Raw genomic sequence first — 15841 nt, forward strand, 5'->3', positions numbered from 1 at the left:
ATTTTTGCATTTCTTCCCCTGAGCCATGCAGTCACCGGTAATTCATTTTTACTTCTTTTACTCTTTGGGGGTTCCTGCTCTTTTCTTCCTCCCTGCTCTGCTGTTTGCTGCACTACAATAGTAAACTGGTTTGAAAGCTGTTCAGCTTTCGTGGGTAGAAGGCTGGAGATGGACGGTTGTTCTTGAAAGATGTGAAAGTGGTTTGAGAGAAGCATCACTTCCCCCAGGATATACACACACCTTTTCTTTTGTCCCACAGTTGGCTAAGGCCCAACAGGTCTGGCAGGTTTCTGACATGACAAAAGCCTACCAAACCTGTTTGATTGGAGGCAAACATGGCAGGAGTGTACATACCACAACCAGTGAACCCTTTTCCCCTACCTCAAAATCTCTGAAAAAGCACCAACATGCCTGTTTCCAGTTGTGCTTCATAGTTTTGTGAAGGCATTGAGAAATCTTTGGGTGTTGTTCTCTTGCCACTTTGCATTAATTTTAATATATCTTAGCTTCAAAAACATAAAGGGTGTGAGTGGAAAAGACGTGTTTGATCAGCACATTCACAGCCTCAACCACAAATCTGGTTCCATGCACAAGGTGTGAAACTGGCCCATAGAACTACAATTGCCGGGGGTCTCTTGATTGAGAGGCAATTTCCAAAGGGCTCAAACCACACACCCTTGCAACAAAATCCTGTGCACATTCACTTGGAAGGAGGCTCTAGCATGCTCAATGAGGCTTACTCTCTGGTAAGTGCATCTTACTTTCTAAACTGTCTGAAAGCAAATCGTTCTTATTTTCCATTCTGTGCGCTGTTACTTATTACATTTTGGTTGGTACAAGCCAACATAACGAGCAGGAGGGAGGTGGAAAAACACGGGACCAGTTGCAACACTTTTGATCAGGGCCGATTTTTAGGGTGTGTGTGTGTGTGTGTGTGTGTGTGTGTGTGTGTGTGTGTGTAGATTTATTTATTCCCCCACCCCAAGAAAGAGAGCTCAATGTCATATCCAACTAAGGCACGGTTCATGCATTAGCAGCAATGGAGCAGGAGATACTCCCTTCTCTATGATGGTTTCCTACGTCGTTTTAGAGGGCAGATAACATGTTAAGAGTCCCTTCCTGGTCAGGCAGTGTCCTTCAGGGACCTTGGGGTGGGGTGGAATTCATGTCATTTCCCTTGCCCCCCATGTTGCTGGGGTGACATGGAGAAGGAGCCGTTGTCCCCCACTCACAAGCCTCTTGCATTTCCCCTCCGCTCCTTCGGTCTTTTTTTCTTTCCACTAAACATCCGTTAAGGGAGAAAAGTCAGCGAGCGACACGCCGTCTTTTTGATGGGTGGCGCTGTGAGCCGCTCCGAAGCGCACTTCAGTTGGTGCTTAAACGGCGGGGGGGGGGAGCATGTGAGGTTGGGGGCTGGGGGTGGGGACTGGTAGGCGCTTTTTTCCCTCCGGAAGCTTCCTGTCCTAAGCAACGAGGTTGTTGCACCAAAGGAGCGAAATTCGTCCCAAGCTGATATTTAAAGCACAGAACATAAGGCGCTCAGAACAGTGCCCGCAGTGCAGGGTAGGACGGGAGGCGTTATCCCACCAGGAGAGGGTCAGCTAATAGCTAGGCCTGTTGAGATGTGGGGCGGGGCGGGGGGGGTGAGTGGGAGAAAAAGACCGGATTTTCATTTGTGAGCTGGACATGGCATTTTGGCCGCTGCTCAACTCTGCTCCCGGGTTTCAGCTTAGACTACGTCCTGCCCGAGAAGGGCTCCGTCAGCTACGTCCTGGGACTGACCTCCTCGCTCCCTCTTCAGCCAAATTACACAATGAAGGAACCCCTCTTCGTGAGTCACCACGGAGCAACGTTTCCAGACGCGGCCCACCATCTGCTCGGCTGATTCACTGACTCATCCACCAACTTTGTAAAAGTTGGACGCGGAGAGTTGGAGAGGAGGCATCCCCAAAGCAGCTTCGGGGGCCTGGGGTCAGCTAAGACTCTTTCCTCTAGTCAGAGGCCTACAGAATATTGAACGGTAACCTTAACTCTGCCCAATAATAATAAAAAAGTGCCAGCTCTGACTAGTCAAACTGCCGGGAAGGGGGGGGGGTAACACCCAACCCAACAAACGCCCAGACGACGTTTAAGCACTGGGAGGTAAAAGAACAACTGCAAAACAAAATAGAAGAAGAAAGAAAAAGAAAAGAGCCCCGTCCTTCCTTTTATGAAGGAACTATGTAGCTGAGATCAACCTCACTTTCCACATGCCCTTTTCCAACCTGCGTTTCTTGCCTTTGGAAAAGAAATATGTTTAAGTTAAGAAGCCTGCGCAGTCTGGCGACGTTTGGGGAACGGTTTCTCTCCGCCGTCCTCGCGACGTGCTGCGCTTCTTCTGGGATGCGAACCGCACTCTTCACGCGGGCTTCGATATAGCTTAAGCAAGCAAACGGGAGGGAGAGGCTAGGAGTGAGGGGAAGGGCCCAGGCAGGAGCGGGATCCCCGATTAGGATCGGTAGTCCTTTTTGCTGTAGGGTTTATTGCCCAAGATGCTGTCGATCTCATGGATAATTGAGGACGAGAGTTTGGGAAGAACCTATCGGGCGGAAATTAGAAATCAGAGGAAGATGCTGAAAGTCAGATTTTCGTCCTTTTTTTTTTATTCTGCCCCAATTGCAAGGAGTTCAGGATTCCCCCCTCTCCAGAGTTTTTTATTCTGCCCCAATTGCAAGGAGTTCAGGATTCCCCCCTCTCCAGATTCCTCCCCCCCGCCGACTTTTTTTGGGGGGTGGGGGTGGGGAGACTACAACCATTATCTATACTAACTAAAACCTATGGGAGTCGTAGGCCAAAATACGTGGAGGGCCACCTGTTGCCCACCCGTTTTATCCTCATCACAACCCTGGGGATGATGGGACTTGCAGTCCAACACACCTGGAGGGTGTCTGGCTGGGGAAAGCTACTCCAGTTCCTCAAAGTCACCTTGATCTAAAGATCCAATTTCTGGCCCATTGTTTCAGAGCAGTGTGTCGTACCGGTTAGAGTTTCAGAGGAAAACTACAAGAACCGGATTCAAATCCTCCCCCTCCCTCGGCCATGGAGTTCACTGGGCTATTTAGGGCCAGTCACTGTTTTTCAGCCCAGCCTACCTGGCAGGATTGTTATGAGGATAAGACACAAGGGGACCACACTCCACCAACTTGAGCTCCTTGGAGGAAACGCAGGATAGAAATGAAGCAAATCTATAAACACTGATTTACGCCAAAGCCAGCCGTCAAAATGGACGCTATGGGCTGGATCCAGGATGCGCTTTCCTCAAGAGAAAGAGCTTCACTTGGGGAAGATTTTTCGAGATCTCCCCCCTCTCCTGACGCACAATATCTCACCCCATTCAGTGGGGTTTTTTGACTCCCAGTGCAGCATTTTCACGGGGCCCAGAAGCTGCCGTGGGAAAAGGGAGTGCGGAGAAATACACCTCCTCTAGCACAGTGGATCCAGCTGAAGTCTGAACCCAACCCCTAGTACACAGGCTGAATTGAAATGTGGGTCCCATGGGGGGGGGCGTATTTTGATTGGGACCCCCTTCATGGGAATTTTTTACTTCTCTAAATCCTGCAGTTGTGCCAAAAGGAGGGGATTGCTCACTAGTCAAATCCATCTCGGGGGGAAAGTATTAAACCTATTAAACTTTTCCTCCCTACGTGGGAGGGTCCCAATAAAAAAGTAGCCCTCCATCCCAGAACTGTAAAAATAAAAACAAAAAGAGTTGCTAGCTGTGTCATACATGTAAAGCAACGTAATTCCTCTCAGAGGGAGAAGGCCAGATTTGCTACAAAACCCTAAAATCCCATGATTGTTCAGACAGGCCGGAAGGTAACAGCAGCCACTAGTGAATTGGCTCCTGAGAAATAATCCTGTGTAATCTGAAATATTGGTTGGGTGTGCATGTACCCGGCTCTTCCTAAATGAGGCCCCTGAATATGCTTCAAACAAGACCCTCCGGTGTTTGCTCCTTGCCATCCATGACTAGCAAAAGCTATTTTTCAGCACTTGGGGACCCGTGCGGGGCGTGGGCGCGACGACTCACCTGTATTGCTCCAATATTTTCCATTAGCTGATCTGCGTTGGAAGCCCCCAACAGAACGGAGCTGACCCCTTCGTTTCGTAAACACCAGGCTACGGGGAAACCAAAAACATGAGGCGGAGCATGGCAGGGACGCCCTGGGCAGAACCAAGCGGTGGGACCCACCGATGGCGCTGAGTGAGCAGGGTGTGCCGCTTAGGCAGGTGAGATCTAGCGTTTCCTAGGGGAGACCTTGTTTCTGGAAGGGGCGGTTGTGTGCTCCGCTGACCTGCCTCCTCCCAGAAACAAGAATATCCGCTCATTTTGGTTTGCCCCAGAAGCGCTAAATCGCTGTTACGCAGGAATGCTCGTGCAAAGCAATCAACCGGGAAGAAGAGTGCCCTGTAAGCTCACCACCCCTGTTGGATTCTGCCGACTGTCAAAAGGCCAAATTAGCATTTTGTTTGTGGGGGTTATTTGGGGGCAGGAAAGAAGGCAATAGGGCAGGTTCCTAAAATGAGGAATCGTGGCAAAATGCTACTGTTGTGTTGTTCCCCCTGTCCCCCTTTCAGGGCTGACAGAAGCACATGCTTCTTGGCATGATACTTGAGTGCCTTGTGTGGAAATTGTTGCTCCAAACCGCAGTGGCCTCTGGCTGAACGCGGATTTGTGGAGGGCAGCCAAACGGAGCCTCCGCCTTCAGAGGCCACGTACCTCTGAGTCCCCGATGCTGCAGAGCAGCGAGTGCAAAGGTAGCCAGTTCCTTGCATACCCCACTTCGGAATTTCCCAGGGCCATTTGGCTGTTCCCTATCGGAAACAGAGAACTGGTCTAGAAGGGCCCTGACCTAACAAGACGAATTCTCTCCTTCTTGAGAGTCGGTCAGGACGGGGCGGCCAGAGGGCCAGGTGGATGGCAACCCTCCCCACTCACCTATGGCGAGCTGAGGCAAAGTGCAGCCGAGACGCTCAGCGATGGCTTGCAGTTCCTTCAGCTTGGCTTGTTGCCGCCTGCCTTCCTCGCTCAAGATCTTGTCTTTCAGCCACTGGTAGCCCTGGGGAGGAGACAGGAGCGCGGCGGTCTGAACGGGGGAGCCGTGAAGCGGGGCTGCACAGCAACGCTGACAGGCCTCCCAATCTCATTCTGCCCACCACAACCTTTGACCCGTGTCCCCACTCACTTTTAGCGACGCTCGCGAGTAGGGCGGGATCCCGCCGTCGTATTTCCCCGAAACGATGCCACACGCCAAGGGGGACCACGTCATGGCGCCCACGCCTGGGGAAAGGGAAAGGGGGAAAGCTGGCTTGTAGGGGGAAGCGAAGACCACTTCTAAATAAAAGAGGCCGCTGCTAAGTCTGAGCAAGGGATGAGGGGCGTGTGGGGCTGAGTCTCAATCCGAGCAGGGTGTGCGCGAGGGGCGTAGACACGAATTGGGGCATCATTTCAGGTTTCACGAAGGGTGCTTTCAGATGAGGCTTCTAGTGGGCAACTGCCCTGCCTCAAAGACAGAATTGTTTTGTGAGGGGGCGAGATGCTCTCAGATCTCTTCAAAATGTAATTATTAAATCAAAAGCAGTATATTTTAAGATCATTGATTGAGGTTGTCTTCTTTTCCCTGTATGCCCCTTAAAGACTATGTATTTATGTTAAATTTATCCTACCTTCAGAGCTCACAGTAGAGTATATGGTGCCCTTCCTTATCCTCACAACAATCCTGCAAAGTAGGTTAGGCCGAGAGGACAGCCAGCCAAATTGGTGGCTCAGTTTGCCTTCTGGAAAGTCAGTGTTTTATGACCAGCTGCAGCCACCGTAGCAGCTATTTTAAGGCTGGGCAATGCCCTCCCTATGGCAGCCATTTTGTGAGAGCACCTACAACTCTCAAAAATCCAAATGTGGCCACTGAGCCAAAAAAGTTTGGGCCCCCTATGGCAAGGTTGTTGTAACCAGTCAAAGATCTGCCTTTGATGACTTTCGATGGTCTGTCTTGGTAGTTTTTGAATGGAGAAGGTTTCATGCCTTTGGCAGACACAATGGCGGCCCATTTAATTCTTCCAGTAAACTCAGGTAGCAGGGGCCCTAGGCAGATCTGGCAGCCCTCACACCTGGCCCTGTTTTAAAGGGGCGCATGGACCCCATCTTCTGCTTGGCAAAAGTCCTCAGCCTGTTCCCACTCTCCTTGCCATGAAACACATCATGGGCACATGTAGACGCCCCACACGCCATGCAACCAATCAGCTGTGGGCAGCAAACCTCCCCAGACTGGTCACTGCTTGACAAGGATGAGAGATCCAGATAAAAGGACGTCGTGCCCAGCCCCTCTTTCACTTCCACTTTTTATTATTAATATTAATTAGCATATTGAGGGCCTCAAAATCTTGAGCTGGGTTTTGCTGCCGTTGTCACAAAAGGTTTCGCAAAACTATTAGCCTAGCCTCCTCCGACCTGATGCCGTTCAGATGTTTTGGATCACAACTCCCACCATTCCCTGTGTTTCTTCAGCCATGGGGCTAAGAGCAACCATTCCCTCTCTGAAAGGATATCTTCTCCAATCCAAGTCAATGTCCCCTACAACTGCTTCGAAGCTTCTTACAAATAAAATATATCACATTGCTTTTGCACGTTTTCCCTTCATCCTCACATTTTTTTCATCTTCACATCCCCCCCCCATTCTCATTCTCCCCCCCCACTTCATTTTTTTTTCTCATTCATTTTTTCTCATTCTGAAACGTTCTCCTAAGGCTAAGTGACTGGAACTGAGAACTTCCAGTGAAAATATGCTGGTATTTCGTCCCCGAGGTTCACGCCCCCTAGAGTCGATGATCTCCAAAGCCCCTCCCAACTCTGTGATTCTACGGCAATTCTTCTGTTCTTGGTGGTGGCGATTCATACTGCACCTTGGAAGAGGCATCCCCTCCAATGTGGGAAAGCCTTTTCTAAGGTAATGCGTCAGCGCTAAGATGGCGACACTGGACCAAAGCAAGGAGCTGCTCCCACAGAGATGGAGAGAAGCGTGTGCCGCCTTCTTCGCAGAGTAGTCCTAGCCCCACCGAGAAGTCCAAAGGCAGTGATGGACACACCTTGATTTGGCTCAGCTGAGGAAGGCGGGGTGGCAGAAGCCCTCTTCATTTATTTATAGAATCGTTAGTATGCTGCCTTTCAGTCCTCAAAAGGGCCCTCAATAAAATTCCAGCTATCCGTAAAATCAGAGAGGGCAACGTCCTGGGGAAGGCGGACATACAGCACCTTGGAAGAAGCATCCCCTCCAAAATGGGAAAGCCTTTTCTAAGATGACGCATCGCCGCTAAGGAGATGACACAAGGAGCTGCTCCCACAGAGATGGAAACAAGAACGTGCCTTCTTCTCACAGAATAGCAGAGTTGGAAGGGGCCTACAAGGCCATCGAGTCCAACCCCCTGCTCCATGCAGGAATCCACCCTAAAGCATCCCTGACAGGTGGTTGTCCACATTGACTGATCTCTGCAGGACAGTCCTCACTCTACCGGGAAGTCCATACGCAAGGGGCGATGACAGGACACCTCCCCTCTCCTCAAGAACCCACACTCCAGGTTTTTGAGAGCCCTGCCCTGGGCAAGATGTCCTCAACGGGCGCCCAAAACAAGTCTTCTTGCTGCTGTCGTTTCCATCTGGTCTTGTTCCTCCTCCTCCTCGTTGCTGCCCCTCGCTTGCTTGGCAGGCAGAGAGAGCCAGGAGGCCGTGGCGTCTCCTGCCCCTCCTTCTCGCCACCCCCGTTGTCTGGGCGAGAGCGAGAGGCAGGTGAGCCAGCAGGTGGCAATGACGAAAGGGAGGAGCAGCTCCAAGGGGCCCTCGCCAGTGAGTCCCTGCTGCGGTACTGGTAGCTGCCCGGCCTTGACGCCGGCCCCGCTGCCCCAGATGGAGGACCCGAGCACTCACCAATCTTATGGAAAAGCTCTGGAAGCTGCACCTCCACCTTCTCCCTCTGGAACATGTGGTACTCCGCTTGCTCACAGATGGGCGGGATGAGATTGAACTGCCGAGCCACCGAGTAGGCCTCCTGCGGAGAAAGATGCCTCCAATGAGCCAGGACGGTGTGTGTGTGTGTGTGTGTGATGGCAAAAGCAGACCCAACGGTGCCCCTGGCTACTCCTTCATCCCATGGCGGAGCATGGGACTTTCCCTCTGCGGTCACACGGATCCCGTCCACACAGAGGCGTTCCTGAGCTAGTGCTAGAAGCCTCCGAGCCAAGGTGGGAGAACTGGAGAGTCTGGTTCCAGGTGCTGGTTTTAACCTATAAAGTCCTATGTGGCTTGGGACCGCAATACCTGATGGAACGCCTCTCCCGACACGAACCTACCCCTACACTGCGCTCAACATCTAAGGTCCTCTTCCGAGTGCCTACTCCGAGGGAAGCTCAGAGGATGGCAACAAGGGAGAGGGCCTTCTCAGTGGTGGCCCCCCGACTGTGGAATGATCTTCCCGATGAGGCTCGCCTGGCGCCAACGTTGTTATCTTTTCGGCGCCAGGTCAAGACTTTTCTCTTCTCCCAGGCATTTAACAGCATTTAACAACGTTAAGTTTGTTTTTAATGGCCCCCAGAATTGTTGTTTTTAAATGCATACTGTTGTTTTTATACTGTTTTTTATGTTTTGATGGTTTTTAAACTTTGTATACTTTTAATGTTTACCATTTTTAATTGTTGTAAACCGCCCAGAGAGCTTCAGCTGTGGGGCGGTATATAAATGTAATAAATAAATAAATATGGTGGGCATTGTGGAAACCTGGTGGAATGGAGAGAACCTGTGGGATACGGTTGTCTCTGGATATAAAACTCTATGGGATGGAGCGGGAAGGGCGTCCTGGAGGCAGGCTCTTCTACGGAAGCGCTGCGGGTGACCATACCGACCTCCAAAGGATATTTAGTAGAGGGGACATGCTACTGTTCCCCTAACCCAGAACACTCAGGCGGATGGTGAGATGGGAAATGAAATCAGGGAGGCCCCCAGACCAGGAAGCGTTCTAAGAACGGGTAATACATGGCCGTCATGGCTAGTAGCCACTCATTGCTTTCTCCTCCGTGGGCGCTTCTCCACTCTGAGGTGAGTTTCTTCTTCTGGAGTAGAAGGGCTACTGGTCTTGATGGCTACAGTTGTTGGGGAACATGGGTGGGAGGGTGCTGTTGCACCGGTGTCCTGCTTGTGGGTCCCTGGACGACAGCTGGCTGGCCACGGTGTGAACAGAGCGCTGGACTGGATGGACCCTTGGCTTGATCCAGCACCAGGGCTCTTCTGATGTTCTTATACATCCAGAGGAATTCCTGAGAGGACTGAAACTAAACAGGCCAGAAAACGCCCACTGCTGTTGAAGAAGCAATGACCTTAAAGCCGGGGCAGATCTGGTCTCCTTCTGACCCACCTTCCCTCCCTCATCCTGGTCAGCCCTTTGCCTGGACTTCGTCCACCTCCTTCCTTAGCCAGCCGCTGTCCCTGCTGTGGCTCAGCAGCACATCAGAGCAAAAGCTAATTAAGCAGAAACACATCTGCAAGCGCGGCACGGCGCCTGAGCACCGCTGTCTGCTTGCATCACTGTTAGATGTTCGCCTCCGATCTCTGACGGGAGAAGCCGTCGGCTCCCCCGGGTGAGAGAGAGAAGCAGCGTCGGCCGAGAGCCCGGACGAAGGGTCTGTGGGGGCTCTGCCCCCCCTCCCCATAATCTCTGGGCATCGGCCAAATGGATGTGGGCATGTGTGTGCACGAGAGACAAGAGGTTTCCCTGCAGCCGGGGGCCACAATACCATAATTTCCATGGAACTCCACCGCGAGGTCCCCCAGTACATGGCCATCCCCTGGTTGATAACGTGAGTCATGGCTCGGACCGTCTCTAGAAAAAGGAGAGAGAAAGAGAGGGGGGGGAGGCATTAAATATGAAGGCAACGGAGCCGGGCCATCCGCTTGAATTAAGGCCACGACACCGAAAAGGGGGGGAAAAGAAGAAAAAAGCAAAAGAGGGAGGGGTGGACTACTCAGGCATCTTGCAAGCAGTGTGACTCAAGGTTTCGAAAGGTGGGAGGAAGGAGCTGAGAACAGCAACTTCCCAAAGAGAAAACCCAACTGTATCTCCAGCGAAATGGAATCTCTTCCCCAAATATATCTAAAACAAAATGGAAAGGAAAGAAACCAGCCAACGGAATGAGACAGACGAAGACGGGAGGGTGATGGCGGGACGGTGAGAAGTCACGATGGAAGGGGAAACTTGAAAGAAGACCCTTGTGAGATCAGCCCGAAGGGACGTCTTGCTCAGTGTCGCGGCGCCCGGTAGCGGCCTGTCCAACACCGGAGGGAAGCCCAGAGCGCAAGGGACGAGGGCAAAGGCCTCTGTCACTTTTGAACAGGGGTGTTTCTGCTTTGGGTTCGCATGTCTGCCAGCCCCTGCTTGATCTATTAAAGTCTGTGGCCAGGAACACATGACCCTGCACCAGGGGGGTGGGTTTCACCCGGCCACTGTCAGAAGAGGACCCTAGATGGATCTGGGCTTGTTGGCCCAGTTTTAGCAATTATATGGCCCTCCTCTGTGTGACCACCTTTCAAGTCCTTGAAGAGTGCTCTCATGTCTCCCCTCAGCCTTCTCTTCTCCAGGCTAAACAGGCCCAGTTCTTTCAGTCTCTCCTCATAGGGCTTTGTTTCCAGATCCCTGATGATCCTGCTTGCCGTCCTCTGAACTCCTCCAGCTTGTCTGCGTCCTTCTTGAAGTGTAATGCCCAGAAGTGGATGCAATACTCAAGAAGTGGATGCAATACTCAAGGCCTAACCAGTGCCCAATAGAGGGGAACCAGTACCTTGTGCGATTTGGAAGCTCTACTTCTATTATTGCAGCCCAAAATAGCATTTGCTTTTTTTGCAGCCACATCACACTGTTGGCTGATATTCAGCTTGTGATCTACAACAATCCCAAGGTCAGTCTTGCTTGTAGTATGGCTTCAAATGATTCCAACTGCATGGGGAGGGGTGGAAGAAGCCACGTTCCCTGATCCCATGGCCTCTATCACTGGCTTTGTCACCCTGCACACACTGGAGGCTGCACTTCTGAAGCGGGGCAGCTCTTCCGTGGGTGCAAGCACCCCACGCAATTTCAACTCCTGATCGTCCTGAGCCTTCAGCTGCACAAAGAGCCGACATGAATGGAGGAAGGTCTCCGGTGAAAGGGTTCCCTTCCCGACATGTAGATGGCAATGCCCCCTTTCCCCTCCCCTTTCCTTTTTCCTCGCGTGTCGTGCCTTTTTAGATTCCAAGCCTGAAGGCAGGGACCATCTTGTTTTACTTGATTATATGTACGTTGCTCTGGGAGCCTTTTGGGGGGCTGAGGAGCAGGATTAAAATACTTCCAACAAAAATATAAATGTCAGTATTTCCAATTCCCAGACTACATTTCAGGGCCCGCAAGGAAACCAATAAATTCCACAAGCAATTTCCGCAGAGCCCAAGGGAGGCTGCCTCTGTGGGAGTCACTGCTCTGGGCAGTAGTGCCTTGTAACCCCGTCTCCTCCAAGAGGCTCAGCATGAAGAAAATGCCAGTTTCAGCCGCTGGCATCTTTAGGTAACAGACGTCTGCACGGAGGAAGATCGGGAGCTATGCCGTTCAACTTTTAGCAGGAAGGGGAGGGTTAACACACACACCCCAACTGTGATATCCCTGGGACACCCCACTACTCTTTTGCATGGCAGGTAAGCTTAGAAAAATTCTCTCATTGGCACCGATGGAAATATTTTTTTCTAAGCTTAATTGCCACTCAGGCGGTGGTGGCTGGGGCATTATGGCACGTGGGGGGGGTTAGCCCTTCTCTCCCTAGCTGCAACCCACCCACCCCTTGAAAATTGGCCCTCGGCATGGCAATTAAGCTGAGAAAAAGCACACCCTTCCACTGGCACCAAGGGACATGCAGATCTTTGGGGAACTGATCTGGGGGGGTGGCTGGAAATAGTTCTGGAGCCCTGTGGGCCCAGTCCTAAGGACGCCCCTGAATGACTGAATGAGCCAATCATGCCCAATGCAGAAATGCAGCCAAACACCCTGTTCTCAGCAGGAACTCATGCAGTCAGCCGGGTGCGTGCGTAGCAGAAAGGAGGCTGCATTTCCTGTATTCCACAGACATTAGGATGCATCCTATGTGGGGTTGGTTTTTTTCTCAAAATTACAAGCAAGTTACGAAAAAGGAGGAGGCGAAGAAAAGGCAACCAAGCCTACAGATAACTTTAGGCATGGATGCCAAATTCCAACTGAATGCAGAAGGAAGCACCACAAACATCAGTAGAGGGGAAAGACATGCAATGGAGGAGGGAATTATGAAATGACATGAACCAGGAAGGAGGATGTCAGGAAGGAACAAAATGATCGTTTTGCATTTTAAATATTACTTGCAAGATGTTACTAAAGGGAAAAAGGTTTGTTTGTTTTTTCCAGGTTTTTTTTTCCTCTTTCTTTCTTTGCTTCCTTCGGGCATTTTATGGAGAATTTTGCCATCCGAGTAAAGGAAGGTTCCGCCAATAAGAATCAAAAGCAAAAGTGTGCAGATTCTGTCCCATAAAATGCCGCTTGGATGCAGATAATCAAGATGGGGGGTACAGTGTACCTTCTATGATGAATGTTCGTGACTTGGAAGAGCTAAATGGGTTCCCTGGTGATAAAAGAAAAATTTAAGAGAGACCAGAGTTTACAGCTGCTGGCGCATTGCAAGGCATGGAAATACATGAGGAATCGGGACAGAGAACGACACGACCTCCCCCCCCACCTCCCTTGCCAAAGAGGAGACAGGCACACAGGATGCCGGAATGTCATGAGCACGGACAGAGACTCATGCAGAAACGCAGGAGGCAGGCAACCTCCTAAGTTTTCACGCTCTCAAAGTAAACCCTTGGGGCGAAGCGTGTAGGTCCAATTTTAATTCGGAATATAAAAGACTTGTCAGGGGTATTTGCAAGTCTGGAAAACAAGGGCTGCACATTTTTATAAAAAAGAGAAAAAAGGGGGGTGGAGTTACAAGGCAAGCCAAAGTAGTTCTACTAAGCAATCAGTTACAAATCCGTTCCGTTTGAAAAGACAGAAGGGCGTGGGTCTAGGGGCGGCACCTCTTTTTAGCCCAAGGGCACTCGGGGGCTGCATTCCAATTATGGAGCGTAGAGAAGGGTCTTGGGAACCCTTCTGGATGCGAGATCAAAGCATCTCTCTAATTTTAATGGGGGGAGGTTGAAGCAGGCTTGAGTTATCGGACGTTTGGGAAACCACAGGGAATTCACTTCCACAAGATGTAGTGATGGCCACCCATTTGGATGGCTTTAAAAGGGGATTGGAAAATTCCTGGAGGAGGAGGCTATAAATGGCTACTCGCCCTAATGGCTCTGTGCAACCTCCAGTATCCAAGGCAGTAAGCCTGTATACACAATATACACTGAGAGCCAGTGTGGTGTAGTGGCTAAAGTGTTGGACTGGGAGTCAGGTATTAGTCTCCACTCGGCCGTGGAAACCCACTGGGTGACTTTGGGCCAATCATAGCCTCTCAGCCCAACCCACCTCGCAGGGTTGTTGTTGTGAGGATAAAATGGAGAGAAGAATTACGTTTACTGCCTTGGGTTCCTTGGAGGAAATAAGGTGGGATATAAATGCAATAATAAATGATCAATATACACCAGTTGCTGGGGAACATGGGTGGGAGGGCGTTGTTGCACCATGTCCTGCTTGATCATCCCTGTTGGCCGCTGTGTGAACAGAGTGCTGGACTAGATGGACCCTTGGCCTGATCCAGCATCAGGGCACTTCTCATGTTCTGATGTTTCGATGTTCCCTTGCAGAGATGCAGACCTGCAGGGAATCCCCCCTGCAGTAATGGCTGTTCTGAGAGCCTAAGCAAGATACGACAGTGACGCTTACCTTCCATGGGCGTATTGGGATCCGGTCGATTGGCAAATACCACGTCTACATACTCCAGTTGCAGCCGCTCTAACGAAACCTTCAGGCCTGTGGGGAAGGGGGGAGCAGAAACCAAGCACATCAAACGCAGTCCTTCCTGAAGACTCTAAGCCCTGTTCTTAAAGAGGCAGCCTGCGGGGACATCATAAACCCACCACAGTTCTACTTCCTCCTCTCCCCTCCTCTTGTATCTCTCCTCTGCTGCTCTGCTTCTGACAGGCTCAGGAAATCAGGGTCCCCTTGGGTGATGCATCTCCACGGTTCACCTTCATCCCAAAGGGTGTGGGTGGGTGTGCAAACATAGGGTAAAATCCAACAAAACTCCTGCTTAAGAGTAGACACATTGAAATGCTGCTTGGTTTTATTCTGGTTGTACCTTTTACATTGTGGTAGTAATAATAATAATATATTTATCTCTTACTCGCCTCTCCCTTTGGATTAATATAACAATACAATGTAAATCAAATGCATAAAACTAATTAAAAGAGTATTTACAATATTACAATAACAATCAGGGCATCTTAAAATTCTTAAGTTTAAAATTCATCTGGGCAGGCCTGCCAGAAGAGATCAGTCTTTATAGCTATCTTAAACTCGGAAAGAGTGTTAAATCGATGAATCTCCTCCGGCAGGCCATTCTACAATCTGGAGGCGACAGAAGAAAAGGTCCTTTCATATTTTGTATTTTACGCTGTTTTAATTTTCGAGCTTTGGCTATTAGGCAGTGTAGAAATAAATACATTCATTTCAGTGGGTTTACTCTCAGTAGGACTTCTGGTGGATTTTACCCATAGGACTGCCGGATGTGGGGCGGAGGTTGTGAGGGGAAGAGAAATTCATTTGGTTCGCGTTTGCACACAGAACAGCTTCATTCATTCACACTTCCTGAACTAATATATGAACCGGAACACAGCCCTCCTTCAGCTTTTGCAATTTTATGAGTTCTCCAATAGAAAAAAAAATCATACAAAATTGTGCACATTAGGGAAATTTGGATACAAAAATGCACACATTAAGAAGAGAAATACTACAAGGTTGCATAAATTAGGAGAAATGCCTTTCGCGGAATTGGGAAAGGCGTTTTTCTTGATGTTATGTGATTTGGGACTTATTACCCCTAATGTATGCATCAGAAGAAACGGTGGCCAAAGTGCATGCAAAAAAACCACAAACCCTTTGTTGGGAGAAAGGCAAAAATAAGTCATGAATTTTCGTGTGGACTTTTAACCAAAATATTCGGAGACAGATACAGCAAAGGGATGGAAGCAGCTTGCATTTCAAAAAGTTTGAAAGATGTAGAAATCAAGGGAGACATCCAACCCTATTTTGGGGGGCTAGTTTTGGGGGCCCAGCAAAAAAACAAAACAAAACAAAAAAAACCACCTTGAAATTATGCCTATGTACAATTGAGTCCACACGGTTCTTTTACAACCGCAGGCCACAGTCTGAATACAAAAAATGCCAGACGCGCCGTGGATACAAACACAGCAGATCTGAAGAGGATCCTCCTGGTACTTCATATTTTTCCTTCTTTCTGTAACTCTTTTAATATCTATAATCCACCAGCTACCAATGCTGGACAAAACCGTTTTTAATCAACAACATTCATCAAATAAATAGAATTAAAAATTAACATCCCCGCATTGCAATCTTTTAAATCACTCAGAATTCCGCTAAGGCTTAAATTGTCCGGCACCAAAGCTCCACTGCAATGTTTGGTGCAGCTCTGACGGGATAAAGCACGCTTAATTGAGATTAAAAGCGATTAATCCCCGGACCCTGCGAGGGGGCCCATGTGAGCTAGCGTAATGAAACATCTGACGGAAAGAGACCTCTTCCTCCCGTGCGCTTGGCTCTTT

At 49.9% G+C, this 15841-nt stretch overlaps 1 protein-coding gene across 3 annotated transcripts in view; it reads right to left on the reverse strand.

Annotated features, from left to right (window-relative positions):
• Positions 1-2054: 2054 nt before the first annotated feature.
• Positions 2055-15841, reverse strand: part of KCNAB2 (potassium voltage-gated channel subfamily A regulatory beta subunit 2) — a 36347-nt gene continuing 22560 nt past the window's right edge. For 2 of the 3 annotated variants that reach the window (XM_063145355.1, XM_063145356.1), the window contains exons 8-14: positions 13944-14030; positions 9817-9902; positions 7958-8078; positions 5226-5320; positions 4979-5099; positions 4070-4158; positions 2055-2578 (exon numbers count right to left, since the gene is read on the reverse strand). In XM_063145355.1, the coding sequence (XP_063001425.1) occupies positions 2489-2578; positions 4070-4158; positions 4979-5099; positions 5226-5320; positions 7958-8078; positions 9817-9902; positions 13944-14030 (689 nt within the window). In that variant the 3' untranslated portion in view covers positions 2055-2488. Of the gene's footprint in view, positions 2579-4069; positions 4159-4978; positions 5100-5225; positions 5321-7957; positions 8079-9816; positions 9903-12648; positions 12694-13943; positions 14031-15841 lie in introns of all 3 variants that reach the window. The other variant, XM_063145354.1, reaches the window with a different exon arrangement.

This window comes from Elgaria multicarinata, chromosome 20 (genome assembly GCF_023053635.1).
Source record: "Elgaria multicarinata webbii isolate HBS135686 ecotype San Diego chromosome 20, rElgMul1.1.pri, whole genome shotgun sequence".
NCBI classification, from domain to species: Eukaryota; Metazoa; Chordata; class Lepidosauria; order Squamata; family Anguidae; genus Elgaria; species Elgaria multicarinata.